Source organism: Hypanus sabinus, chromosome 17 (assembly GCF_030144855.1).
Source record: "Hypanus sabinus isolate sHypSab1 chromosome 17, sHypSab1.hap1, whole genome shotgun sequence".
NCBI classification, from domain to species: Eukaryota; Metazoa; Chordata; class Chondrichthyes; order Myliobatiformes; family Dasyatidae; genus Hypanus; species Hypanus sabinus.
Window position 1 is genome coordinate 65902436 of NC_082722.1, and position 27424 is coordinate 65929859.

The following is a 27424-nucleotide window of genomic DNA, read 5'->3' on the forward strand; positions in this document are numbered from 1 at the left end:
TGAGGCCGAGGATTTCAAATAAAGTTTTTCCTTCGACTGCAGTTACCGACTCCGTGTCGTAATTTTAGCCCTGCATGTAGCACACCGCTACAGTATAATACTTCTTGAAGAATCTTCTGCGTCTCCTGGTCGGTTGTGGGGCGCGAGAAACCACGACAAAATTGGTGACCGTGGCAGGACCGGAAAGAGACCCGCGGAAAGGAAACGGCAGACTGGGGACGCTTCCCAGTCCTCTAGAGACCCCCACAAGGCCAACAGAATTAAGGGTGCACCCAAACAAAAGGTAAGCACTTTCTGCGACAATTTGATGTAAGCTTGTGCGAAGAAATGGAGGCACTAATTAAAAATTACAAACCAAAAGATAAATCTAAGAAAAGAGGGCACAAAAGAGAACGAGAAATGGAAGTGCTAAAACTCTTCAGAACAGAGGGAGAAAGGCTGAGGAGGACAGGTAGAATATTGATTACAAGCGAGGAAGACACTAAGGTGCTGGATAAACAGCCTGTTAGAGAGAGAGGAAGGTACAGTGAGAAACTGGCTTTAGCTCCGTACCCGGATGTGAAAGAAACAGAAAAGCCCCCTCCCTATAATGAGGAAGGAACCCCTAAGCAGTGCCCCCTGCTGATGGGAACAGTAAACATGTAGGGAGAAGTACAAGTTTGGGATAATGAGGAGGAAAAAACACAATAATAGAAGGAAAAAGCGGCGATATGGAAGGAGATACAGGCAGAAAGGATAAAGGTGGAACAGGCAAAGAGGGAAATGAAAGAGGAGACTGAACGGATGAAATACTTGAGAGAGGAAAAGGAGTATGAGGAGTATTGGTTATACCATAGAAATGAACAGACTAGAAAAGAAAGTGGCTCATCATGGCAGAAAGAGATGAGGCATTCAAGAGGAAGTGGAAAAAAGATAGGAGATGAGAGTCTTGGAGAAACACAAGAGAGAAGGGAATCAAGCACAAGTAAGGATCATGAGGAGTCCCTGCCACAGGTGTACAGACATGGACAGGAAGAAAGAGAAGGTGACTCAGTGGAGGAGCAAGAGTTAAGTGCAGAGAGTGAGAATTTGTGGGGAAGAGGTAGGAGGCAGAAGCCTAGAAGAGCAGAAGGAGGCGGTAGGGGAGCGACTTTCGGAAGTAGAGAGAGAGAGCTAGATAAGTTACTGAGAGGGGATTGCCGGAGGAGATGCGAAAAATACTCCAGGGGCCAACCAAGTATTGAATCAAGACAGAAAGGAAGGACTCCACAGGGAGACCGAGGGAAGAAGAGGACCCCGGAGAAATTTGTGTGGGAGGCAGTAAAGACATACCCTGAGACAGATGGGGAGTCAGGCAAGGAGGAGAGCCAGAGCAGGTGGGAAGAAGGAGGAAGAATGATGCCGTTGTTAGTTAAAGGATCAGGACAAGTGCTGTACATCCCTTGGGGATCCCAGGACCTAGAAGGGCTGAAAAACATTCTGCCCAATCTACATGAAGGAGCAGGGAAATGGATTAGAGCCTTTGAAGAAGAAACGACGGGATGATTATTGGCTATGGGAGAGGGTATGGCAGGCCCTCAGGAAGCTTTATCCACCCAAAGTGGACCCCAAAGCCTTAAAAGGGGATCCACTGGGAGACACTGAAAACCCAGCAGCCTACGTAGAAAACCCATTGAAAAGGTAGAGACTGGAGACTGAGCAAGAGGTGGAAAATAGCTTATTTATCACCACACCGTTCCAACACAGCATTTTGGATGCAATGCCTCCACAAGTAAAATCCAAACTAGAGGAAGTGGTTAGGCTGACGTCAATGACCCCACAAGAATTTAGAGACCACGTAGTCCATGCAGTTGAGAAATACCGGAAAGACAAACGAAGGTTGGCTGAGCAGCAGGAAGAGGTGCAAAGAAAGTTAATACAAATGCAGCTCGAAGAACTCAAAAAGAAGGAAAAGGAGAAAAGCAAAAGATGCTGCCAGCAACCACTGGTCCGAGTACAGCCATCGAACTGGATGAAGCACCGCTATATGGAGGAACCGATCATACTGTAAGACAAGGGCTGGAAAACCCCATGCCAATAATCAACGTCTTTGGAGGAGCATTCCCACAAATGCCCTATCAGGAACAGACTAAATTCAAACAGCCCAGAGAGGACTGGAAGTCCCAAGGAGGGAGACAGAGGAGCTATGAGCAGAGGGGACCAGTGAGGAAACAGGGACAGAGAGGTAGAGAGATTGTGCTGGGGATGTAATCAGCCAGGTCACATGAAAAGAGATTGTCCGTTTACACCATGGCCTGTCACACACCAGCAGGAACCTATAAGAAGGGAACTAAAGTTTAGCCAAGGACCAGCCCCCACAGGCCCAAGCGGACCTGTGAACCCCTATGCGAGGTATTAGGGGTGCCCCGAGAACTCGAGTGGGAAGGGACATTACCCAATGATAACAAGGGAGGCAGACGAGGAACCCATTGTTCAGGTTATGTTAGAAGGGCAACTGACACCAATGATGATAGATACTTGAGCCACGTACACTTGTGTACAGCCACAGTATGCCATTCACCTTCCCATGTCAGGAAAGTTTATTAAGACGGTAGGGTTCTCGGGGAAAACGCAGTTGACACAGTGCACGGCTCCAGTGCAGTTGAGAATGGGAAATAAAGGAATTGTTTTGCCGGTGCTAGTATTTAAAGGAATTCCCAATTAATTTGTTAGGCAGAGATGCCTTATTGAAACTGGAATTAAAATTAGAATGCACCAGAAATGGGCTGAGTGTGAAAAGAGCAGGGGCTCAATTGTTAGTGCGAGAAGACAAGAAGGCTAATGTCTTTTGGATAGGAGACATCGCAGATCAGATTCAGGAAACCTGGGAAAAATGGAAAAAGGGCATGCAGGCTATATTACCCAGGGCTGTAATGCCCAAATCTGAGCTACATTGTACAGTGATTTTTGACGAGACTCAGAACAGGGAGTTAGAGGAGAAATGGCACCTGGAGGCATGTACCCAACATCACCTGGAAGGGGAGGCTGTGATAATTGGAAAGCAAGGGGCAGCTTTACAAGTTAAGTGGAACACCTTTTTAGAAAAATGGTACAGGATACCGCCCCACATAATGTTGTCGGTAAACAAGAGATATCAGTCTAAAGACTTAGGACCCTTAGTTAAGAGTGATGAAACCGTAACAGTGTGGAGGAAAATCACGTCAGAGGTGTGGATATCAGAAGACAACAATTGCATTAAAATAATGATAAGTGTAGATATTGTAGGGACAGTGAGAGAGGTCGAAATAACTCCCCAACCACACATGCCATTGCTGGGAAAGGAAAGAGGCCAGCAGAAAGATAGAAGTTTAGATGAGTTGCCAACTATTCTGTGGTGACAGCATGACACGGATGTAGGGAAAATAAAAACAGCTAGTCCGGTGGAAATAAGGCTGAAAAAAGGAGCAATTCCACCCAGGAGACCACAATACCCTCTAAGACCAGAAGCAGAAGAGGGAATAGCATCGACAGTGCAGGGGTTGCTTGAAATAGGAGTGCTTAAAAGAACAAACAGTCCATGCAATACCCCGTTGCTGCCGGTCTTAAAAGCAGATAAATCTAAGTGGAGATTGGTGCATGTTTTGGTAGAGGACTGGCTAGCAGTAGTCCCCAACCCACACACGCTTTTGACTAATGTTCCACCAGATGCAAGTTACTTTTCAGTGATTGATTTGTGTTCGGCTTTCTTCAGCATTCCTCTGGCCAACCAGTGTCAGTATCTGTTTGCATTTACTTACAGAGGTGCTCAGTATACCTATACCAGAATGCCACAAGGTTTTAAACATTCACCGCACGTTTTTAATCAGGTGTTGAAGGCAGACCTAGAGGGCATACCATTGGAAAGTACATTGTTACAATATGTGGATGACCGGTTGATTTGCTCCCACAGTAAGGAACAGTGTGAGCAGGACACTATAACTCTGTTAGAGAAGCTGGCGCACGGAGGACATAAAGTATCCAAAAATAAACTGCAATTTTGCACGCAGCAAGTGGAATACTTAGGCAGGGTAATATCCAAGGGAGTGAAGGCGATAGCACCTGATCAGATTGAGGCAATAACTAAGGCCCCAAAACCCCAGACTGTAGGGCATATGATGATGTTTTTGGGAATGGCAGGGTACAGCTCAGATTGGATAGGAGAATATGCTGAGATTGTGGCACCTTTGAGAAAGATAATGAAAGAAGCAGGACATACAAATTTGAAGAACGGCTTACAGTGGAATGGAGAGGCAGAGACAGCTTTCAATACTATTAAGCAGGAATTGCAGTCAGCACCAGCATTAGCTTTGCCTGACTACGAGAAGGTTTTTCATTTGTATGTATCCAACCGACAGGAGGGTTATATCACAGCGGTCCTAACACAAGAGACAGGCACAGGAAAAGCAAAGCAGCCGATAGCATACTACAGTACCAGACTAGATGAGGTGGCTCAGGGGTATCCACCCTGTTATCAGGGATTGACGGCGCTGTATTACACATATGAAAAGGCATCATCTGAAACCCTGGGCTATCCTGTGACTCTGTACACACACCACAAAATAGCAGAATTGCTGGAAAGAGGGAAATTTGTGCTGACGCCAGCCAGGATAGCTGCGTATCAGATGCTATTGACATTTCCAGACATAACTATACAGAGATGCACTACCAGTAATATAGCCGATTTTGTCCCTTTGGGCTATGAAGGAGAACCCCACGATTGCGTAGGGAAGACAATGGCATTTGCCAAATTGAGAGCAGATTTACAGTCAGAACCACTAGAGGATGCAGATAAAAAGGTTCTGTTCGTAGATGGCTCTTGTTACAGGGATTATGATGGAAATCATGCAGGGTTCTCAGTAGTGCAGCAGGATCAGTCGAGCTATAAGGTTATTAGATGGGAGTCCTGTCCCCAACCATGTTCCGCCCAACTAGCGGAAATCAAAGCCCTGACAGCTGCGTGTGAAATGATGGAAGGTAAGAAAGTAGACATCTATACTGATTCGGCATATGCTCATGGAGTATGTCATTTGTTCGGGGCAGTGTGGAAACAGAGAGGTTTTAAAAAAAGCAGTGGAGATCCCATAGAACATTGTCAGCGAATTCTAGACTTAATAAAAGCCATGATGAAACCTAAAGAACTGGCTATAGTAAAATGCCAGGCACATACAAAGGGAAATGATGTAATAACAAAAGGAAATCAAGCTGCAGGCAGACGAGGCAGCCAGAAAAGCGTCTGGATGTACATCAGCTGTCATTGCCCCCCCCCAGGTAAGCCTAGCTCCAGAACCTGTGGTAGAGGACCTAATTGAAATATAAGATAAGGCAACTTTGGCAGAACAGACAATGCAGAGACGAAGGCTTCACAACCCGGAAGGCTTGTGGAGCATGGAAGTCAGTTTGTTGGTAGCGCCCACCCCTCTACTGACGATTCTGATTTCAGAAGCGCATGGGATTGACCATTGTGCAAGGGGGGAAGTGATAAAGAAAATAAAGAAGGATGGTTTTTGGTCACCTTATTTACAGGCTTCAGTGGACTTTGTCTTGTCACAGTGCGAGGTATGCGCACAGAATGCAGGGTTCGGACATCAGTTATTTGATTGGTTAGAAAGTAGACTTGGAGGATGGGGAGCATGGCTGACTAAAATGGCAATAACTGTCAGTATTGTATTGTTGAGCTGTGCACTTGTGTGGTGCTGCTTTCTTCCTTGTCTCAAGTCTCTTGTAGTGTGTACTGCAACCAAACAATTTCCGATGCTCGTGGCAATTACTGAAGCAAGCTTAGTGGAGAAAAAAACACCGAAAATGTATCGTTACAGCCTACACCACCTGCAGGATGAACAAGCGCAAAACAATAGTGTGGGAGTAGATTGTAAGGACTTCTGAGTTTTTTTTTCCCTGTCTCAGGTACAAAGGGACAGGTTTTTGGCTCAGTGGCCCAGGGTAACAGGGAGAGAATACCTTGAGGTCTTGGCGCAGAGAATTATAGTTTAACCCGAGATTTGGGAATAGGTGCTTGAGTTTATTGGGGCTTTTGAGCACGGACTCTTAGTCTTCTTTCTCTGTGTGAAATCCTGTGGGTCTCAAAGGGGGGATATATTGGGAGTATAAAAGTTGCATTGTTTGCTGTGTAACCAAAACTATGTAGTCAGCTTTGAACTTGCTATTTGCTATGCATGTATCCAATTTAGTAGGAGAATGAAATCTTAAAGAATGTAGAAGACAATGGTATGTTAATGAGAGGTAGCTAAGAGATGTAGATTAGAACAGGGTTAAGTCAATGGGTAGAAACAATAGTGGCGGATGTACTAGTGATACGCAACTGTAGACCGATTAGATATGCTAATGCAACTAAACCAGGAGATTGCTATAAAAAATGCTATGCACAAGGATCAGTGGGCAATCAGCGACTAGCTCAATGACTGTCTCAGCTTTGATTTGCAAATCAAAGTTTAATACTTCTTGAAGAATCTTCTGCATCTCCTGGTCATTTGTGGGTCATAAGAAACCACGAAAGGAGCTGGCTGACCTCAAAAACTGAGTGACTGTGCAAGAAGGGAACTAGAGAATGAGGCCACCAAGAGACCTCTGACAACTCTGGAGGAGTTACAAGCTTCAGTGGCTGAGATGGGAGTGACTACATATACAACTGTTGCCCGGGTGCTTCACCAGTCACAGCTTTATGGGAGAGTGTCAAAGAGAAAGACACAGGGAAAATACACACATGGAATCTCGGCTAGAGTTTGCCAGAAGGCACGTGGGAGACTCTGAAGTCAGCTGGAAGGTTCTATGGTCTGATGAAACCAAAACTGAGATTTTTGGTCATTCGACTAAACACGTTTGGCATAAGCCAAACACTGCACATTATCAAAAACACACCATCCCTACTGTGAAACATTGTGGTAGTTGCATCATGCTACGGGGATACTTCACTGCAGCAGGTCCTGGAAGGCTTGTGAAGGTCAGAGGGTAAAATGGATGCAGCAAAATACAAGGACATCCTGGAGGAAAGCCTGATGCAGTCTGCAAGAGAACTGTGAATTGTAAGATTTGTCTTCCAGCACGACAATGACCCCAACCATAAAGCCAAAGCTACACAGGAATAGCTAAAAACGAAGTTATCTCCTGGAATGGTCAAGTCAGAATCCAAATTTCAATCCATTTGAAAATTTACGGCTGGTCTTGAAAAGGGCTTTTCATTCACGATTCCCATGCAATCTGACAGAGGTTGAGCAGTTTTGTAAAGAATATGGGGAAAAACTGCAGTGTCCAGATGTGCAAAGCTGATAAGAGACCTATCATCACAGACCAAAGCTGTAATTGCTGCCAAAGGTGCATGCACTAAACACTGACTTGAAGAGGATGAGTAATTATGCAATCAATTTTGTTTAATAGCTGCAATAATTTTAGACCAAATTGTAGAATTTTTTTTCACTTTGACATGAAGGAATCTTCTCTGTTGATCAGTGTCAAAAAGCCAAATTAAATCCACAGTGATTCAAGGTTGTAAAAGAATAAAACATAAAAACTTCCATGGGGGGGTGGTGAGTACTTTTATTGGCACTGTGGCCCTCTATTTTTCTATCATCCATGTGCCTATCTAAGAGTCTCTAATATGTCCTGAGTTTATCTGACTTCACCACCACCCCGGCAGTGTCTTCCATGCACCCACCACAGTATATTTTTTAAAAATCCCTGATGCTCCTCCATACTTTCCTCCAATCCTTTTAAAATTATGCCCTCAGAAAAAGTCTCCAGCTGTCCACTCGATTCATGCCTCTTACTATCTTGTACACTTCTATGAAGTCACCTCATCCTCCTTTGCTCCAAAGAGAATAGCTTGAACTTGCTCAGCCTATCCTCATAAGACATGCTCTCTAACCCAGAGGTAAATCTCCTCTGCACCCTGTCGAAAGCTTCCACATCCTTTCCGTAATGAGGTGACCAGAAATGAACATAATACTCCAAGTGTGATCTAACCAAAGTGTAATAGAGCTGAAGTATTACCTCAATACTGTTTCTTCAACTAATTTTTTGCATATGGTACATTGAGAAAACATATTATTGACTTGCACGTAGACTGAGAGCCAGCACATCAGCAGCAATAAACCCATGGTTTTATCTCCAGCTGTTTTTCATAAAGTTATCTCATTACAAGCTTCACACTGCCTCCAAAAGACGTTGCAACAATTGCATGGGCTTTGCAGTCAGTAATGAAATAATAAAACACACTACACAGATTAAATTGGCTCTGTGGCATATATTTCTCATTTTCCAGTGTGATTTCTAATCTAGCATCTCTGAGAGGGAGTCTGTAACACCCAATGAGAGAAATGTCATCTAGTGAATTATGCAGCTGAACATTCATGGCAACTGATCAAGAAATGTTCTGATTTTAACTTCAAGAAATACACAGAAAGCAAAGAAAGATTAAGAAAAAAGACTAGCAAAAAGAGAAAATGACTCTTCACACCTCGGCAGTTGTTTTTTCCTAGACCAGAGACATTGTTCAACTCCACCATGGATGTTCTCATGCTCGGCTGTGAAGGAGGAGGGTTGGGCATGGGGTTAGCAACTCCATCCCATAAAAACCCAGTGCTACAGAAATGCCAACAAAGCTCTAAAGACCTCATCCCTGGGAGAGGAAGGATCTTTGAAGACAGCCTATACCTAGTGACATTTTGAAAGACTGGCCTAGGACAAGACAGCAGGCGAGCTTAACACAGGGACATTGTTCAGGGGTGTTGGGCTTAACAAGACAATATTTTCATTGTACTGCAAAATATATGAAAAGCTATAATTATGATTGTTGGTTATATCTATAAAATTTGTTAGAAACCACAATATCAACAACTTTGGGTTTCTGTATTTTGTTGGACCAGATGATGCTGTCACTGTTAGAATAACAGACTATATGGCCATCAATAAAATTCACTTAGTCTCAGCCAAACTAAACAAGCTACAAAAACTTGTTGTTTATCAGCAATGAAATAGCTCATCATTAGATCTATACAGTTTTAATGATAATTTAACAGTGTCCAAGAGAAAAGGCTTGTTTAAACAGGCAATTTTAATGCACGATACAGTAGAACAGATGAGTTGGCACATAGTAAGCTCTGTGTGAACATTTTGATCTGCCTGGAGAATATGCACTTACCGATGTTCTGCAGGGATTTCATGTCCAGTTCGGTAAATATGAGACAACAGTGCTGGTCTGCTGGCATAAGGACAACCACAAGTGCACTTGAAAATCCTCCCACAGTCCTCTGCATGTCGCTTCAGGTCCCATTCTGTACCATATGAGTTACTACATTTGTCACACTTGTGCTTCTTCTCAGCATGAATTTTCATAAAGTGCTGGAGAAAAAGCAGAAAGTGATGAACAGGATCTTCAATGACAGAAACTAAAAATAGATAAGCAAGCTTTACTGAGTAATACCTTCATCCATGTCCCTGGATTTAATGTTTCTCAGTCTCCTTGTTCATTCCCATCTTTCACCATTCAGTCATTTCCAGCACTGCCGGTTGGAACCTGACCTTCCAGCACTGAAGAACCATCAACCTTGTGCTCCATAACATTATCTTCCGAACCAGCAATGCCTCAATCTAAAATTATCCTCCTTTTGTTTGTAGCATTTCATGGCCTCACCCCAGCTATCTCTGTAAACACCTTAGTAAACCCTATGGTTCTATAATCCTTGGAGGAACTGTAGATTTCAAAGAAAATAGGATCAACCACTTTGCACCAATAATAATTGAGATACAGCATTCAATAGGCCCTTCAAGTCACGTGGTACAGCAATCTCCCAATTTCACCCTAGCCTAATCACAGGACAATTTACAACAAGCAATTAACTTACTAACTGATGTGTCTTTGGATTGTGGGAGGATAAGGTGGCGGAGATTTCAGATGCAGCAGTTTTTTTGGGGGGCCAACCAAAAGTACTTTTTTCTTTGTTAAATGTGGGTTTTTTTTACAATCAGAAGATGGTGCTGGGCTCCAAGAGCTTCGAGTGCAATGGGTCCACCCCATCAGTGAGCTGCTCGTTGAATGGAGGAGCCGGCTGGTGTGTTCAGGGTGTCAGTGGAGCTGGCCTGGGATTGGAGGAACAGGCCTGGTGCACACTGACTGCGTTGCTGCCTGCTACTTGAAGGCACTGGAGTTGGTGCACCAAGGCAGCATGCAGTGAAACCATGGTATGTCTCTCTCACAATCGCAAAAACCTGTTAGACATTGATAATGTAAGTTGCAGCAGGCCTGTTTCTCTTGTTTGGTGGCGGAGCAGATGGCGTGGGAGCTGCATTGCTTCTGTTGTAGCGAGGACTAGGCCTCGAACCACGGGCACGCTTGCTGCTAGAGTCCAGGAGAGAGAGCTGGTGTAGCGTTGCATCCATGCTTGGTTGGCGCTGGCCTCTGTTGCAGTGCTGCCCCCCAGTGCTTGATTGGTGGAATGACATATTGTATAGATGCCCAGCAATCCAATCAGGCAGGGTCTTTGACAATCTTTGTTTTTTTTGCATGACTGTGTTCTTTTTGCTCACTATTTTAAATGTGCTGTGTGTGTTTTGCACCTTGGCCCCAGAGGAACACTGTTTCATTCGGTTGTATTCATGTATGGTTTAAAAGATAATTAAACTTGAATTTGAAACCAGAGTACCCAGATGAAACCCACCTGGTCAAGGGGTAGAACATACAAACTCTTTACAGGCAACGACAGGAATCGAACCCTGGTTGCTGGTACCGTACTATAAAACGATGTGCTAACCCCTATGCTACCATGCCATCCCATTTTATTTAAATTGTTCCATCACAATGATTAAGCTTCAAGCTACCTGAGAAGCAAACAGCCCATCTCCATATATTTTTCTCCTCCTTCATAGCATCTATAAAACCACCAACCATACTTCTAGTCATCAACTTTTACTTTGTGTGGCTCTCAGTATCAAATTCCATCTGATTCCTTAAGATGTTAAGGTTGCATTGAATATAAATACAAACTACATAAAACACCATACTACTTGTAGGCAAAGAGTTAAATTTGATTCCTCCTTAAGAGCATAAGGTATAGGAGGAGACCATTCAGCCCACTGACTCTGCTCCACCGTTCAATCATGGGCTGATCCATTTCTTTCAGTCATCCCCACTCCCCTGCCTTCACCCCATATCCCTTGATACCCTGGCTAATCAAGAACCTATCTATCTCTGCCTTAAATACACCCAAAGACTTGGCCTCCACAGCCGCTCATGGTGACAAATTCCACTGAGTTACCACCCCCTGACTAAAGTACTTTCTCTGCATCTCAGTTCTGAAAGGATGTCCCCAGTCCTGAAATTGTGCCCTCTTGTCCTAGAATCCCCTACCATGGGAAATAACTTTGCCATATCTAATCTGTTCAGGCCTTTTAACATTTGGAATGTTTCTATGAGATCTCCCTCATTCTCTTGAACTCCAGGGGATACAGCCTAAGAGCTGCCAGACATTCCTCATACGGTAGATCTTTCATTCCTGGAATCATTCTTATGAATCTTCTCTGAACCCTCTCCAATGTCAGTATATCCTTTCTAAAATAAGGAGCCCAAAACTGCACACAATACTCCAAGTGTGGTGTCACAAGTGCCTTATAGAGACTCAACATCTCATCTCTGCTTATATTCTGTATCTGTAGAAATGAATGCCAAAATTGCATTCACCTTCTTCACAACCGACTCAACTTGGAGGTTAACCTTTAGGGTATCCTGCACAAGGACTCCCAAGTCCCTTTGCATCTCTGCATTTTGAAATTCTCTCCCCATCTAAATAATAGTCTGCCCATTTATTTCTTCCACCAATGTGCATGACCATACATTTTCCAACATTGTACTTCATATGCCACTTCTTTGCCCATTCTTCTAAACTATCCAAGTCTCTCTGCAGGCTCTCTGTTTCCTCAGCACTACCTGCTCCTCCACCTATCTTTGTATCATCAGCAAATTTAGGCACAAATCCTTTAATACTGTAATTCAAATCATTGACATACATTGTAAAAAGTAGCAGTCCCAACACTGACCCCTGTTGAACTCAACTGATAACCGGCAGCCAGCCAGAATAGGATCCCTTTATTCTCACTCTGTTTTCTGCCAACCAGCCAACAGTCCACCCATTCTTGATATGTGCTAAAATGTGTAACAAAAATATTTAAAAATTCATTCCTTGTTCTTTTCTGATTCAGCAGCAAGAGGCATTCATAAACAAAGGAGGCACTGTATACGTGTTAAAGGTTTTAGGTTTTGGTAGAAATGTCACAGTCCCTTCAGAAACAAGGATTTTGTTGCTTGTTCAAAATCTACAGGTAGCCAAGATACACCTGAAGCTTACCTTTCAGGAAAATTTTTCCCATTTCATATTCAAACATAAAATTTCCTCCTTCCCCCTTTATCTTCACTCTCACCAACACAACTGTATGAAAACCAATGCAAACAAAAATAAATGAGAAAACCTGCAGATGCTGAAAATCTGAGCAATACACACGAAATGCTGAAGGAGCTCAGCAGGCCAGGCAGCATCTAGGAAAAGAGTGCAGTTGATATTTTGGGCTAAAACCTTTCGGTAGACAAAAATAATTCATTAAAAAGGTTAAAATGTCTAGTTTATTAATAAGCTTAAATGTTCTTTTGAATAAAAAGGTGGCTTGAATCTTTTTTTTGGGTGGGGGGGGGGTACAGGTTTACTGCCGACATGGATCTTAAAATACTTGGTCAATAGTTCCATTACCCTGTCCAAAGAGTTTCAGACTGAAATGTTGACTGTACTTTTTTCCATTGATGCTGCCTGGCCTGCTGAGTTCTTTCAGTATTTTGTGTGTGTTGCTCAATACACTGTCTTGATTTACCCATTACAAACTGATATCTTAAAATAATCATTAATTTGCAAGGTCATTAAAAACACTGAGTGGTGTCCAAACTCTGATGGAAATTATACTGAGTTGGTGCTGCAAGGACTTACTGAAATAGCAAAGTATCAACAGAACAGTTTTCTGCCGCTGCCTCAGTGGCATGGAAAATATTCCACCAAAACTGCAAACAGCAGCGTCTGTTTATACCCAAGCAATATACAGAAAGAGTAAGCATGGAGGTTGAAAAGATTCTGATGACAGCCATTTTTTATTTTCTCTCCCCCACAAAGCCCCCCGTCCTCCTCCTCTTTTGATAATTCCCATTCTGGTTAGCTTCACACCAGTTTTCTTCTCACTTGTCCATCACCTCTCCCTGGTACCCTTCCTCCTCACTTTCCCCAGGGTCCTCTCCTATCAGATTCTTTCTTCTTCAGCCCTTTATGTCTTCCACCTATCATCTCCCAGCTTCTTATTTCATCCCTCTCCTCCACCCACCCAATTTCCCCCTCATCTGGTCTCACCCATCATCTGCCAACTTGCACTCCCTCCACCTTCTTATATCGGCTTCCTTTATAGTCCCGATAAAGAGTCTCCACCCGAAAAGTCAACTTGTTTATTTTCCTCTTTAAATCCTGTCTGACTTGCTGAATCCTCCAGGATTCTGTGAGAGTTATCCTTCATTAAGTGTTTGCCATAAACCTAATGCTGTAAAAAAAATCTTCTAACTGCCACAAACATTTGTCACACTGAAGGGTTATCTATTTTAAAGAATTTACACTAGTGCAAAAAGGTCTCTTAAAATCAATTGTACCTCCTTGTTCTCAGAAACTAAACAGTAGCAAATTGAATAATGAATGAAGCACTTTTTGGAAACAAAGCCACAGTTACAATGTGGGAAATATGGTAGGAAAATTGTAAACAGCATTCCCTCATAAGCATCAACATGATAACTGATAGAGATACAGTACAGTCGGCCCTCCTTATCTGTGAATTCAACCAACCACGAATCATGAAAACCCAGAAGTGCTCTTCCAGCACTTGTTGTTCGAGCATGTACAGACCTTTTTTGTGTCATTATTCCCTAAACAATGCAGTATAACAACTATTTTACATAGTATTTACATTGTATTGGCTGTTATAAGTAATCTAGAGACGATTTAAAGTATACGGGAGGATGTGCATGAGTTATCGTGGATCGGGATAAAAAAAATCGGAAGTTCTCTTACTAAGTAAGTCAGAACAGGTACATCTGGTATTATTTAGCGTCAGTTAGTCAAACGTTCGCATTCGTATATAGTATATATTTTACCTTCCTATGCATATAAAATGCTTAAGAACGTATGTTTCAGCACTGGGCTTGGGAAGGTCCCGAGTTCGACCTAGTGACAGATCGCTATTGAGTGCGCTCTCCACCGGTTTGATGTGGAGGATCAAAAACCCAAAACCCAATAATTAAACCACTGCATTGCTTAGTAATAATCGGGGCAGGGCCTTTCACATGCTCCATTAAAATTGTTCCAATCATTGACCGACTGTAGCCTAACGCTTTTCCAATGACTGATGGTGTTTCACCTCTTTCCGATCACTTTATTATTTCCATCTTATTTTCAATTGTGATCGTGATTATTTTCGTGAACAGAGACACCGCGGATTCAGAGCTACGCCAAGTCCTAATGCCCACCGCTCTGAACATGTTAAATAAAGTCCGGGGTTCCGCTTACTGCTAAAGACCACTGCACTGATTCAGATTAAATAAGGGACTTGAGCATCTGCGATTTTTGGTATCTGCGGGGGGGGGGGGGTCTCGGAACCAATCCCCCGCGGATAAGGAGGGCCAACTGTACACATTATTATGAGGGGTACAGATACAAGCTGGCTTTTTCCACAGAGGTTGGCTGAGACTAAAACTAGAGGTCATTGGTTAAGGGTGAAAGGTGAAAAGTTTAAGGGGAACACGAGTGGAAACTTTTTCACTCAGAGGGTGACGAGAGTGTGGAACAAGCTACCAGTGGAAGTGATGGATGCAGGTTCTATTTCCAACATTTAAGAGAAATTTGGATAGGTACTTGGATGGAAGAGGTGTGGAAAGCTATGATCCAGATGCAGGTTTATGGGTCTAGGCAGATTAATAGTTCAGCAGGATTGAGACCGTCAAAGGGCTTGTTTCTGTGCTGTAGCGTTCTATGACTCCATTACTATATTTGCTCATCTATACCTCCAATTTAGAAAGCTTAGATCATTATTAAAAGTCTGAGTGTAATTGCCGCATGATTCAATTAGCAATGCAGACAAGTAAAATTCTAAAAGCAGAATTGCAGCATAGCATTGCTTACCTGCTTAACAAGGGCAAACTGAGAGAATGGTCTGTTTGGTCCTCTTGGGCAACCTTCAATGGGACAGCAGTACAACTTCTGAACAGAAGATTTCAAATCCTTCCTAACAGTTGGATTAATGCTGCAGTCCTGAAAGATTATAATAAAAAATAAAATCAACAGATTTCAGAACTACAAAAGCAGAATAGCATGAGTGATAGAAATCTAAAACAGCATACACTGACCAGGTAGCACTTGTAGACTGGGAAATGACCTTTCATTACATTGGAATAAACTGGAGAAAGTGAAGGAGTCTGAAGATGTAACTAAAGGAGGGGGAAAGGTATGAAGCAGAAACAAGGATATTATGTGATGCAGTAGAGGGCAGGACAATTAAATTAACCAGGAAATCCAACATCTTCATTTATTTATTGAGATACAGCACAGAAAAGGCCTTTCCAGCCCTTTGAGCCACACCAGCCAGCAAACGCCCCCCCCCCCCACCCCCAATCACAGGACAATTTACAATGACCAACTAATCTACCAACTGTTACATCTTTGGACTGTGGGAGGAAACTGGAGCACCCAGAGGAAACCCACACAGTCACAGGGAGAAGTACAAACTCCTTATAGGCAATGGCAGGAATTGAACCTGGGTCACCATGCTACTGTGCTGCTCTCTCCCTTTTTATCTCCACCTTCTTACCATTCAAGTTCTTACTTTCTAAATAAATATCAGATTCAATGTGCAAAAAAAAAGATGCAGAGGAACTCTGCAGGTCAGACAGAACCTGTAGAGTCAAATGGACAGTTGGTATTTCAGATTATGATCAGTATCATCCGACTGAAGCTTCCTTTCTTTTCTTTCTGTTTATTAGAATGAATTTACTGCACATAATGCAATTTTCTCCACAATGGAAAAAAAATAATGACTGATTTGCAGAATACCTATTCACAGTGAACATGATTTAAATCTCATCTCCTCTGCTGTTGTAGCAATTCTGACTCAAAATTTCAGATAATTTCACTATTCCCATACATATCACTCAAGACCTATCATTTGTTTTTTTTTTACCTTCCCTATTACCATCTTTTTTCTTGCATCTTATTAATTAATCCCTCCAAACTGTTGTAGGCATTTTCTTTTTTGGCATTTTAAAATTTGTTTTACTTCCAATTCTGTTAAGTCATTAATCCAAATTCCCGACACAAGAAAATCAACAATGAAGGTCTCAAGTTTTCTTGAGGCACTGTCAACCTCAAGCATTAGAAAGTGTTCCATAAATACCTAAGCTGGGAAGATAAAAATTGCAGAGGCTTGAAATCTAAAATAAAAACAGGAAAGTCTAGGAACACTTAGCAGACAGCAACTGTGGAAAGAGAAGTGGAGTTCATGTTTCAGATAGAATCCCCTTGGACAAAATAGTCTTCGACTCAAATCCATTAACTGTTTCTCTTCCCACAGATGCTGCCTGACCTGCTGAGTGTTCCCGGTGCAGCCCCCTCAGCATCTGGTGCTCCCTCCTCTACATTGGCGAGACGCAACGCAGATTGGGGGACTGCTTCATCAAGCACCTCCGCTCCGTCTGAGAATATGAAAAGGGTAAGGGGTACATGTAGAGGGGGTGGGCGAGGGGTAAGTGTAGCAAAATATGTAGACAGGACAAGAGAGAGGTATGTCATTGGGGAAGTAAGGAGAGGTAGCTAAAATAAGGTGCCAGGCCAGACGGGGAGACCACAAGGAAAAGGGAACCTGCGACCACAAAACAATGTGCATGGCAAAGTATTTTGAGGATACCTATTTCAAGAGTTTTGATTTGAGTCAGTATTAATTCTAAGTATTATGCTTTAAACTTTGCTAATTCTGAGTATTTCGCGTGCTTAGCTATGCAATAGCCAATCAATTGATGAATTCTAATTGGTAACCATATTTGCGAATGTAGTACCCTGCTTCTGGGTATAAGTATGACTTTTGTAAACCGACAAATTGGGAGTTAGCTACCTTCCGCCCGAAGTGTGTGGGGCTGCGAACTCCTCTCTGAATAAAAACCGTTTCAGAGGTAATTTTGTGTCTGGTGTTTTTCCTCAACTGAGCAGGTAACATTTACAGGTTGACACATCTGCCACAATAGACAGGATCTCCCGGTTGCCACCCACTTCAACTCTGCTTCACATTTCCATTCGGATATGTCCATACATGGCCTCCTCTACTGCCATGATGAGGCTAAACTCAGGTTGGTGGAGCAACACCTCATATACCGTCTGGGTAGTCTCTAGCCCCTTGGTATGAACATCACCTCTCATGATTCTGCCGCCTTCTACTACCCATAGTGCTTTCCCCTTACATTCCTTCACCTCTCCTGCCTATCCCCTCCCTGCTTCCCCTCCCCCACCCCTTGATCTTTCCTCTGATTGGTTTTTCACCTGGCACCTTCCACCCTCCTCCCACCTTCTTTATAGGGCCTCTGCCCCCTCCTTCAGTCCTGACAAAACGTTGACTGTTCCTTTCAACGGATGCTGCCCGACCTGCTGAGTTCATCCAGCTTTTGTTCGTGTTGATTTGACCCCAGCATCTGCAGTGTACTTGGTGTCCACGATACTTTTGACCTCCTGCCATCAGGCAGATGGACCACAGCATAAGACTCAGAACTATCAGGCTGGGTAACAGCTTTTTCCCCCTAGGCTATTCCACTTCTTTCACACCCAGTTGCCACCTTGGACACATCTATGCCCTATCTGAATACCTTGCCCTCTCCCACATTTCCTAACTCAGACAGTCTCATCCTGACTGGTCACTTTTCATCTCCTACTTCTACTACTTCACACATTCATGCTATTGCTTATTTTATTATAACATTGCCAGTAACATTATACTGTCTAATATAAACATACACCTTGGACTTGATGTCAACCTGACAATCTTCAGGCCATGTCACTCAGGGATGTGCTAATACTGTTCTGTGACTGTATGTGCTGGGATCGTAACAATACATGCTGCACGTGCCTACATACACAGTGAAATCTGGTTAATTGAGAAATTGGTTAATTGGAGCAACTGCCTTTTTGGGACAACTCTTAAAGAACAAAAACTAATTGAAAAAATTGCCAGAACTCCCTTTGTTTATTTGGGACACTACACTGTGCTTAAGGGCAAACAAATTTTACATAACGTCATTTCTGTGCACTTATGTTTGAAAAGCAATGATATTTGTCACTGATAATTGGCAAGAAATAAGTATCAAGACAACTCAGAACTGTCTTTAAAATTTTTTTTTAATTGAATTTTCAAATAGGTTACAGAAAGAAAAAAAATTATCAACCCTTCCCCCTCCCCTTAACATATCCCTATAGAAAAAAAGAAAGAAAGAAAGAAAGCCTGGATATCGGAAGATCCCCACATGCTCCATGGAGTTCATAATAGCTTTAATATGTATATTTATTTCTTTCCCCAGGTAACCAATAATTTTATCTTCGGAGCACCTATATATTTAATCCTATTTTTTGTAAATAAGGGCACCAAATTTTCAGAAATATTTCATATTTATCTCTTAAATTATAAGTACTTTTTTCAAGTACTAAAAACTACTAAAAATTTTATTCTTCCAACGATCTATACTTAAGTATGAATCCGATTTCCAAGTAACTGCAATAGCCTTTTTGGCTACTGCCAATGCAATTTTTATGAATTCTTTCTGATATTTATTCAATTTGGTTATCAATTTTATCCCTTCAATATCACCTAGTAAAAATAATGTTGGATTATGTGGAAGTTGTATTCCAATAATTTGTTCCAGTAAAACTCTTAAATTTGTCCAAAAAGGTTGAATTTTAAAACAAGACCAAGTAGAGTAAAAAAAGTACCAATTTCTTGATTACATCAAAAACATTGATCAGATAAATTTGAGTTTAATCTATTTATTTTTTGTGGTGTAATATATATTTGATGTAAAAAGTTATATTATACTAATCTTAGTCAAACATTTATTGTATTTGTCATACTGTCAAGACATAATCTTGACCAACTTGTTTCATCAATTTTAATATTCAAATCAGTTTCCCATTTTTCTCTTGACTTATGAATTCTTTGTTTAATTGCCTGTTTTTGAATCAAATTATACATACCAGAAATAATTTTTTAAAATTTTTCCTTTATGAATTAAAGATTCTATTTCATTAGGTTTCGGCAATAACATTGTTTGACCCAGTTTATCTCTTAAATAAGCCCTTAATTGGAAATAACAGAAAAGAGTGTTATTTGATATTTTATATTTATTCTTTAATTGATCAAATGACATTAATATACCTTCTTCAAAACAGTCTCCTACATACCTAATCCCTTTGTGAAACCAGTAATATAAAAGTTGATTATCCATTGTAAAAGGGATGTTTATTTTGAATTAAAGGTCTCTTTGCTAATAAAGATCTCTTTATCTCATCATCAACATTTATCTTATTCCATAAATCAATCAAATGTTTTAGTAAATCCATATTCCATAAATCCATATTCCATATTCCATATTCCATATTCCATATTCCATAAATCAATCAAATGTTTTAGTTTCTTTTCCCGTATCCATTTAGATTCCCATTTATCTTTAAAATCTTCTGGTATATTTTCTCCTATTTTCCCCTCGCTTTTGAATTAAATGAAGCTGCTATAACATTTCCGACCCAATCTCTCTTTAATTTCTGATATTCTATCTCTGTTAAATGTGTTTCTTGTATATCTATTTTCATTTTCTTAATGCATGTTAAAATTCTTTTTCTTTTCACCGGTCCATTAAGCTCATTAACATTAAAACTTAAAAAATTCAGTAAATTAGTTATTATTTTTAACGTGGTTACTCCAGTCTATAATAGATAATATTTCAACTCTCATAGTATCTTGGGGAACTATTTAAAAATTCTCCATGTTGCAATGTGTCTCCCCTCCGATCATCTAGGCAAAGAAAGAAAAAGAAAAATAGATTATAAAGAAAAAAAAACAAACCCCTCTCCCCCACTAATGTTGTGAATGGAAAAAAAAACACATTCCCCCCCCCCATTGTGCGGGTCATGGCAAACGCCATGATTACACATATGAATCCTGTAGCGATCGATCCGAAGTTCCCCCAGCTCCCCCGTAACCTGAAAAAAGTATATATGAGAAGAAAAAATATCACTACTCTCAATTAATATTTCTCAAATTTTTACCTTTCTCCCCCTGTATCATATAATTAAAAGTATATTTAAATATTCTTCTGTCCTTAATGTCCATCAACTCACTTCAGTGTCCCCATCTTCATCTTTAATCTGTTTCACTTTTAAATCTTTACTGTGTCTAGCGAATATTTGGGAGTTCTTGTGCAAACTCCTCTGCATCCCGATTATCAGTAAAAAATCTTTTCCCGTCATCCAAAAGTTGCCGGGTGGCGCAATATAAATTTATAACCCTTTTCCCATAAAACTTTTTTCGCTGGGTTAAATTCCTTCTTTCTCTTCAAAAGGTCATAACTTATATCAGGATAGAAAAGAACTGCTTTCCCTTCTATCATCAATGGCTCATTTCTCTTTCTGGCACATTAGGCAGCTGCCTTCAGGATCTTTTCTTTATCTTGATATCTTAAGCATTTTATCAAGATTGGTCATGGGTTTTTATCAGGTTGAGGTTTTGGTCTTAAGGCTCTGTGGACCCTTTCAATTTTGATCAACTGGGTTCCCTCTTCCATTTCCAAATTTTCTGGGATCCATTTTTGAATTTTTTTTATTGGATCCTCTCCCTCTATCCCTTCTTTAAGACCAACAATTTTAATATTATTTTGTCTACTAAAATTTTCAAGCACGTCTATTTTTTCCAACAGTTGTTTTCTTTCTGATGACCAGGCAAGAATATTATCTTCCATTTTATTCACTCTATCAATAGTGTCTCCCATTATTTCTTCCAGCTTTTTAACTTTCTTGTCCGTTTTCTCCCGTTTTTTCACCATTTTATCAAACATTGTCTTCATATTCTTAATATCTTTTATTATTTTTAATGTTTTTAATTCTTTTAATTCATGCATTATTTGCGCCAAAGCTTCTCTTATGTCTCCAGAATATCTTCCACCTCCAACCTATTCCTGTTGTTCTTCTTTTACCTCCTCATCTTCATCTGTATGTTCCAGAGAATCCGAATCCACCTCGGATTCATTTTCACTTCCACTTCCAATCATAGCTGGGATTTGTAGTTCAAATTGCTCGTGTTTGCGCATGCCCTTTCTTGTGTGCACGCGCAGTTCCTGTTGTTCCTTCTTAGAAACTGTTGATGTTGCAGCCGATTCCTGTTCTATATCGCTGGAGGTAAGATGCACTTGAGTCCGAGGCTTCTTCATGGTGGCTGGCCCAGCTTGTACTGTCTGCAAAGTAGAAATTTTCTTCTTTGTCTGTTTAGGAGGCATATCTAAGGAAAATCCTGAGTAGTTCAGACATAGTTTTTAGAAAATATTTACTAACTTTTCTTCACTTAAACATTAATTTATTAGTGCTTTTTTTTTTATAAAACGGGAGAGCTGGATTTCCACGTCTCGATCCTGCATCATCACATGATGTCCCCCCAACTCAGAACTGTCTTGCTCACTGCAGTTTCAAGCTTTTAGACTTGGAGATGTCAGAAAAAGCCACGAGTGAAAATGAAACAATTTCATTATTTCAACAAGTTACCACCTATGAAGGACTTGAAGGTATCGACAGTCATCTTGAATGGAAGTCAGCTGGAGACGCTCATGGAGTGAGTACCGTTTTGGATTCGCTCCATAACTTTTACTTTTTTTAACCTTTGATCACCCTTATTCAGCTTATTTTTACCTATACCGAAAGTTTCTTTATTCTTTTTTTTTTGGATTTACTGCCAAGCGTTTGTTGTGAACTTTTGATGATATGCAAACAGAAATGTCTCTCAGGTCTAAGGGACGGGATCCCGGACGTAATCCGAACGGTAACGGAAAAAAGCAGGCTCCGACACAACAAACACCATTAACCATTAATTGTTTATGGAGGTTTTGAATCAAAAATTTGCTGAACTACAACAATTTTTTAAAGAAGATATAAAGGCTTTTCAAGAGTACATGGTTAAGACGGATTTAGTAATTAAACAGCAACAAGCTCTTATTACGTCTCTGCAAGAAGAAGCTCGGAAGCGAGATTTGACTATTGGAAAACTGCAACAGGATTTAATTTCGACCATTAAGCTGATGGAAGCCCTTAAAGCCAAGAGTGACGATTTTGAGAATCGGTCCAGAAGACAGAACTTACGTATACTTGGTCTTCCAGACGGCATAGAAAAAGATGACCCTTCGAAATATTTTGCTCAACTTTTAAAAGAAGCGTTTCCGACAATTTTCCCGAATAACCCCCCTTTATTGGATCGGGCACATAGAATTCGGCGTCGATCACTGAGTGTTACAGACAAACCTTCGGTGATAATTGTCCGGTTCCATTATGTACATGACAAAGAACAAGTTATAAGAGCAGCTCGTCGACTAGGAATGATTAAAATCAAAGATTTTTCCTTCCGCCTGATCGAAGATTTTAGTTCAGATCTTTTAAAAAGAAGGCTTCTTTTTAAACCGTTGATGGCTGAATGTTATGAGAAAAATCTGAAACCTGCGCTTCTATACCCTGCGAAGCTTCGAATTTCTCCGTTGAATGCTCCACGACAAGTTTTCCTTTCAACTTCAGAAGTGAGAAAATATCTGGAGGAGAACTTCCCTACTGCTACAGACACCAGTCTTTAATAAATGAATGATTCTGATCGTATAAGATGGTTCTCGATCTCTTAAACCAGAATTATAATCTGGTTATTGGTGTAGGTTCATCCTACACTTTATACTCAAGTTAAAGTGTGTTTGCGTCATGTTAATTGTTTTGCCTTATACACTTTAATCATTTAACTACATACTTGTCTATTAACTTTGTTCCTTTGAAGGTATATTTTTAATTCTTTGAAGGTAAATTTTTCCTTGATTAAGATGGTGGTTTTTTGGAAAAGATTTTTGGTTTTGCTTAAGATGGCATTATGTTTATATTTTTCGTGTTTCTCCCAGACAAGGCATCGCTTATCTCAGCTTAAATATTTTTTGTTTTGTCTGGATCAGAGCCCGAGTTATAATTGTTTTTAGTGATTATATTTTTATTCTTTTTACAACTAACTATACTTAGAAATATGGTTTTTATTATAGCGATTTTATTTTTAAAGTCGGGGTGATTCTTTTATATATATCCTTTTTATATGGAGTGTTCTTCAGCTGACATGGGGGTAGGATTAGTCTTACTTTTTCTCTTTTTAAGTCATATTTTGGCTTTTTCTCTTTTTCTCGGGGGGTGGGGGGATGGTCTGTTTTCTAATTCTATTTTTTTTGTACCAGTTTGTGTTAGTTTTTTTATTCGGGCTGTTTTTGAACTTCAAATATGTCTGTGTTGTCGTCACTTCCGGGTCTTCTCACTACTTTTGTTCCTCTTCCGGGTGCATGAGTTTATATGTTGGTTAACCCTTTCTATACCAAAGGGTTGATTATAGAATTATGGCTCAGACCATTAATTTTGTGTCTTGGAATACTAATGGTTTAAATCATCCAATTAAACGAAAGAAGATTTTCAAAGTATTCCAAAGACTTAATGCTCATATCATTTTTGTACAAGAAACTCATGTGAGGAGGGAGGACAAATTTCGTTTTTTTAGATTTTGGCGGGGTCAACAGTATCATGCAAATTCGAATGCTAAAGTAAAAGGAGTTTCAATTTTTATTGACTCCTCTATTTCATTTGTTCAACATGATATTTTTTCGGATCCTAATGGCAGATTTTTGTTAATTACGGGTTTACTTTGTAATAAAAAGGTTGCTTTGGTTAATGTTTATGCTCCAAATGTGGATTGTCCTGACTTTTTTAAGTCTTTATTTACTTCTTTACCCAATCTAAACGAATATAAGTTAATAATGGGTGGTGACTTTAATTGTTGTTTAAATCCTCTGATGGATAAATCTTTATCTATTCAGACTTTACCTAATAAGTCGGCCACTTGTATTAACTCCTTTTTGACTGACAATGGAGTTTTTGATGTTTGGAGATTCCGGCATTCTAATGACAAAGAGTTTTCTTTTTTCTCACATGTTCATCACTCTTATTCAAGAATTGATTATTTTTTTGTAGACTCTTGTTTTATTCCATTGGTAATCGGTTGTAACTATGATATTATAGCTATCTCTGATCATGCTCCGTTATTACTTTCTATGAAATTTACGGATACAGCTTCTAATGCTAGACAATGGCGATTTGACTCTACCTTGTTGCAAGACTCTGACTTTATAAAATTTATGGAGGAGCAGATCGACTTCTTCTTCTCAACTAATTCTACAGATGATATTTCCTACGGAACACTTTGGGACACTTTTAAAGCTTATATACGTGGACAGATTATTTCTTATTCTGTTGGTTTGAGGAAACGTATCAAGATGGAAACTCTTTTATTGGTTGATAAAATTAAAGAGATTGATAAGAAATATTCGATTGCTCCTAGTAAGGAGCTTTACAAACAAAGGGTTGAACTTCAAATGGAACATAGTTTATTACTTACATCCTCGATTGAAAATCAATTAATGAAAACTAAATCTGATTTTTATATACATAGTGATAAATCTGGTAAACTGTTAGCTAGTCAATTGAAGAATGCTCTGGTTAAACGTCAAATCACTAAGATTGGTCAGCAGAATGGGAATCTGACAGTTAATCATGATGAGATAAATAAGGCATTTCAAGATTTCTATACCTCCCTGTATCAATCTGAATTTCCTCAAGATTATAATACCATGTCTGATTTTCTGGGGAAATTAAATTTTCCAAGGTTATCATCTGATGATCTTTTGATATTGGATACTCCTATTACGGATGTAGAAATTAAAGGGGCTATTTCCTCAATGAATTCTGGGAAAGCACCGGGTCCAGATGGTTATACAGTTGAATTTTTAAAATTTTTTTCCGCTACTCTTTCCCCTTGGTTAGGTAAGGTTTTTGAGGAGGCCATTAGATTAGGGAATTTGCCACAATCTTTTTATAGAGCTTCCATTTCTCTAATATTGAAGAAAGATAAAGACCCTACTAATTGTGCTTCTTATAGACCTATATCTTTATTGAATGTAGACTCCAAGATTTTTTCTAAGTTACTGGCATCTAGATTGGAGAAGGTATTACCCAAAATTATTTCAGATGATCAAACTGGCTTTATTAAAAATCGTTATTCTTTTTTTAACATTAGGAGATTGTTGAATATTGTTTATACTCCCTCACATGATACTTCAGAATGCTTGATTTCGTTAGATGCGGAGAAAGCATTTGACAGAGTTGAATGGCCTTACTTATTTAATGTGTTGGAGAAGTTTAATTTTAGTCCGATATTTATATCATGGATTAAATTGATTTATCATACTCCAGTAGCCTCAGTGGTTACCAATAATCAAAGATCTCCCTTTTTTCGCCTATTTCGGGGCACTAGACAGGGATGTCCTCTTAGTCCATTACTATTTAACATTGCCTTAGAACCTTTGGCAATTGCCATCAGACAATCACAGGATATTTTGGGTATTAATCGTGGGACAGATATTCATAAGTTATCTTTGTATGCAGATGATTTATTACTATTCATTTCTGACCCGGAGAAATCCATTCCAGCAGTTTTATCATTATTGGCTCAATTTAGTGAGTTTTCTGGGTATAAGTTAAATCTTAATAAAAGTGAATTGTTTCCATTAAATAAACGGGTCCCAATTTATGGAAATTTACCCTTTAAATTAGTTAATGACTCTTTTACTTATTTAGGGATCAAAATCACAAAGAACCATAAAGATTTGTTTGGATTTAATTTTTTACCCTTAATTGATCAGATTAAAGGTTTGTTTACTAAGTGGTCACCTTTGTCTCTATCTCTAATAGGCAGGATTAATGCTATTAAGATAGTTATTTTACCTAAGTTTTTATATATTTTTCAAGCGATACCAATTTTTATCCCGAAATCTTTTTTTTACTAATGTTGACTCTAAAATTTCTTCATATATATGGCAGTATAAAAATCCCAGGTTAGGTAAAACATATTTACAGAAGACAAAAAACGAAGGCGGGTTAGCATTACCTAATTTCAGATTTTACTATTGGGCAGCTAATATTAGATATTTGTTATGCTGGTTGAAAGATGGGGGTGGATCTTTTGGCCCTTGTTGGGTGAGTTTAGAAACTAAATCGGTATCAGCTTATGCTTTGGGTTCTATTTTAGGGACTTCTCTCCCTTTTGCTCTTTCTAAATTGCCGAAACGAATTGACAACCCGATAGTTAAACATACATTGCGTATATGGTTTCAATTTCGGAGATTTTTTGGGTTGACTCAATTCATTTTAAATAGTCCTATTGTATCTAATTGTTTTTTTCACCCTTCCATTATAGATCAAGCTTATTCAGCTTGGAAAACTAAGGGATTACTAAGATTTTCTGATTTATTTTTAGATAATTGTTTCATGTCTTTTGAACAATTATCCAACAGATATAACTTGCCGAGATTTCATTTTTTTAGATATTTACAGATTAGACATTTTTTAAGTTCTGTACTCTCTACGTTTCCAAATTTTGTGCCTTCAGATACTTTGGAGAGTTTATTTGAATTAGACCCTTTTCAAAAAGGGCTTATTTCAAAACTTTATAATATAATTATGAAGATACGTTCAGAGCCCCTTTATAAGACTAAACAGGATTGGGAAAGAGAGCTTAGTTTTAGTATTTCTAGTGAGAATTGGGATAGAATTCTTCAATTAGTTAATACATCATCGTTATGTGCCAAACATTCACTAATACAATTTAAGGTTGTACATAGGGCCCATATGTCCGAGGATAAATTAGCTCATTTTTACTCTCATATAAGTCCTATTTGTGATAGATGTCATTCTGAAATTGCGTCTTTAACTCACATGTTTTGGTCGTGTTCATTTTTGGAGAAATATTGGAAAGATATTTTTGATATTATTTCTGCGGTTTTGAATATTGATTTACAACCTCATCCTATTACCGCAATTTTTGGTTTACCAATGTTAGATTCACAGCATTTATCTTCTTCAGCCCGTCGAATGATTGCATTTCTAACTCTGATGGCTAGAAGATCTATATTGTTGAATTGGAAAGAAATTGATTCTCCCACTGTATTTAATTGGTTCTCTCAAACTATGTTATGTTTAAATTTAGAAAAAATTAG

General features: G+C 39.6%; 1 protein-coding gene across 3 annotated transcripts in view; it reads right to left on the minus strand.

The window, feature by feature from the left end:
- The window catches only part of atmin (ATM interactor), a 52676-nt gene that overhangs the window by 21058 nt on the left and 4194 nt on the right, over positions 1-27424 (minus strand). For 2 of the 3 annotated variants that reach the window (XM_059993238.1, XM_059993237.1), the window contains exons 2-3: positions 15201-15329; positions 9152-9351 (exon numbers count right to left, since the gene is read on the minus strand). In XM_059993238.1, the coding sequence (XP_059849221.1) occupies positions 9152-9351; positions 15201-15329 (329 nt within the window). Of the gene's footprint in view, positions 1-9151; positions 9352-12350; positions 12432-15200; positions 15332-27424 lie in introns of those variants that run through there. The other variant, XM_059993240.1, reaches the window with a different exon arrangement.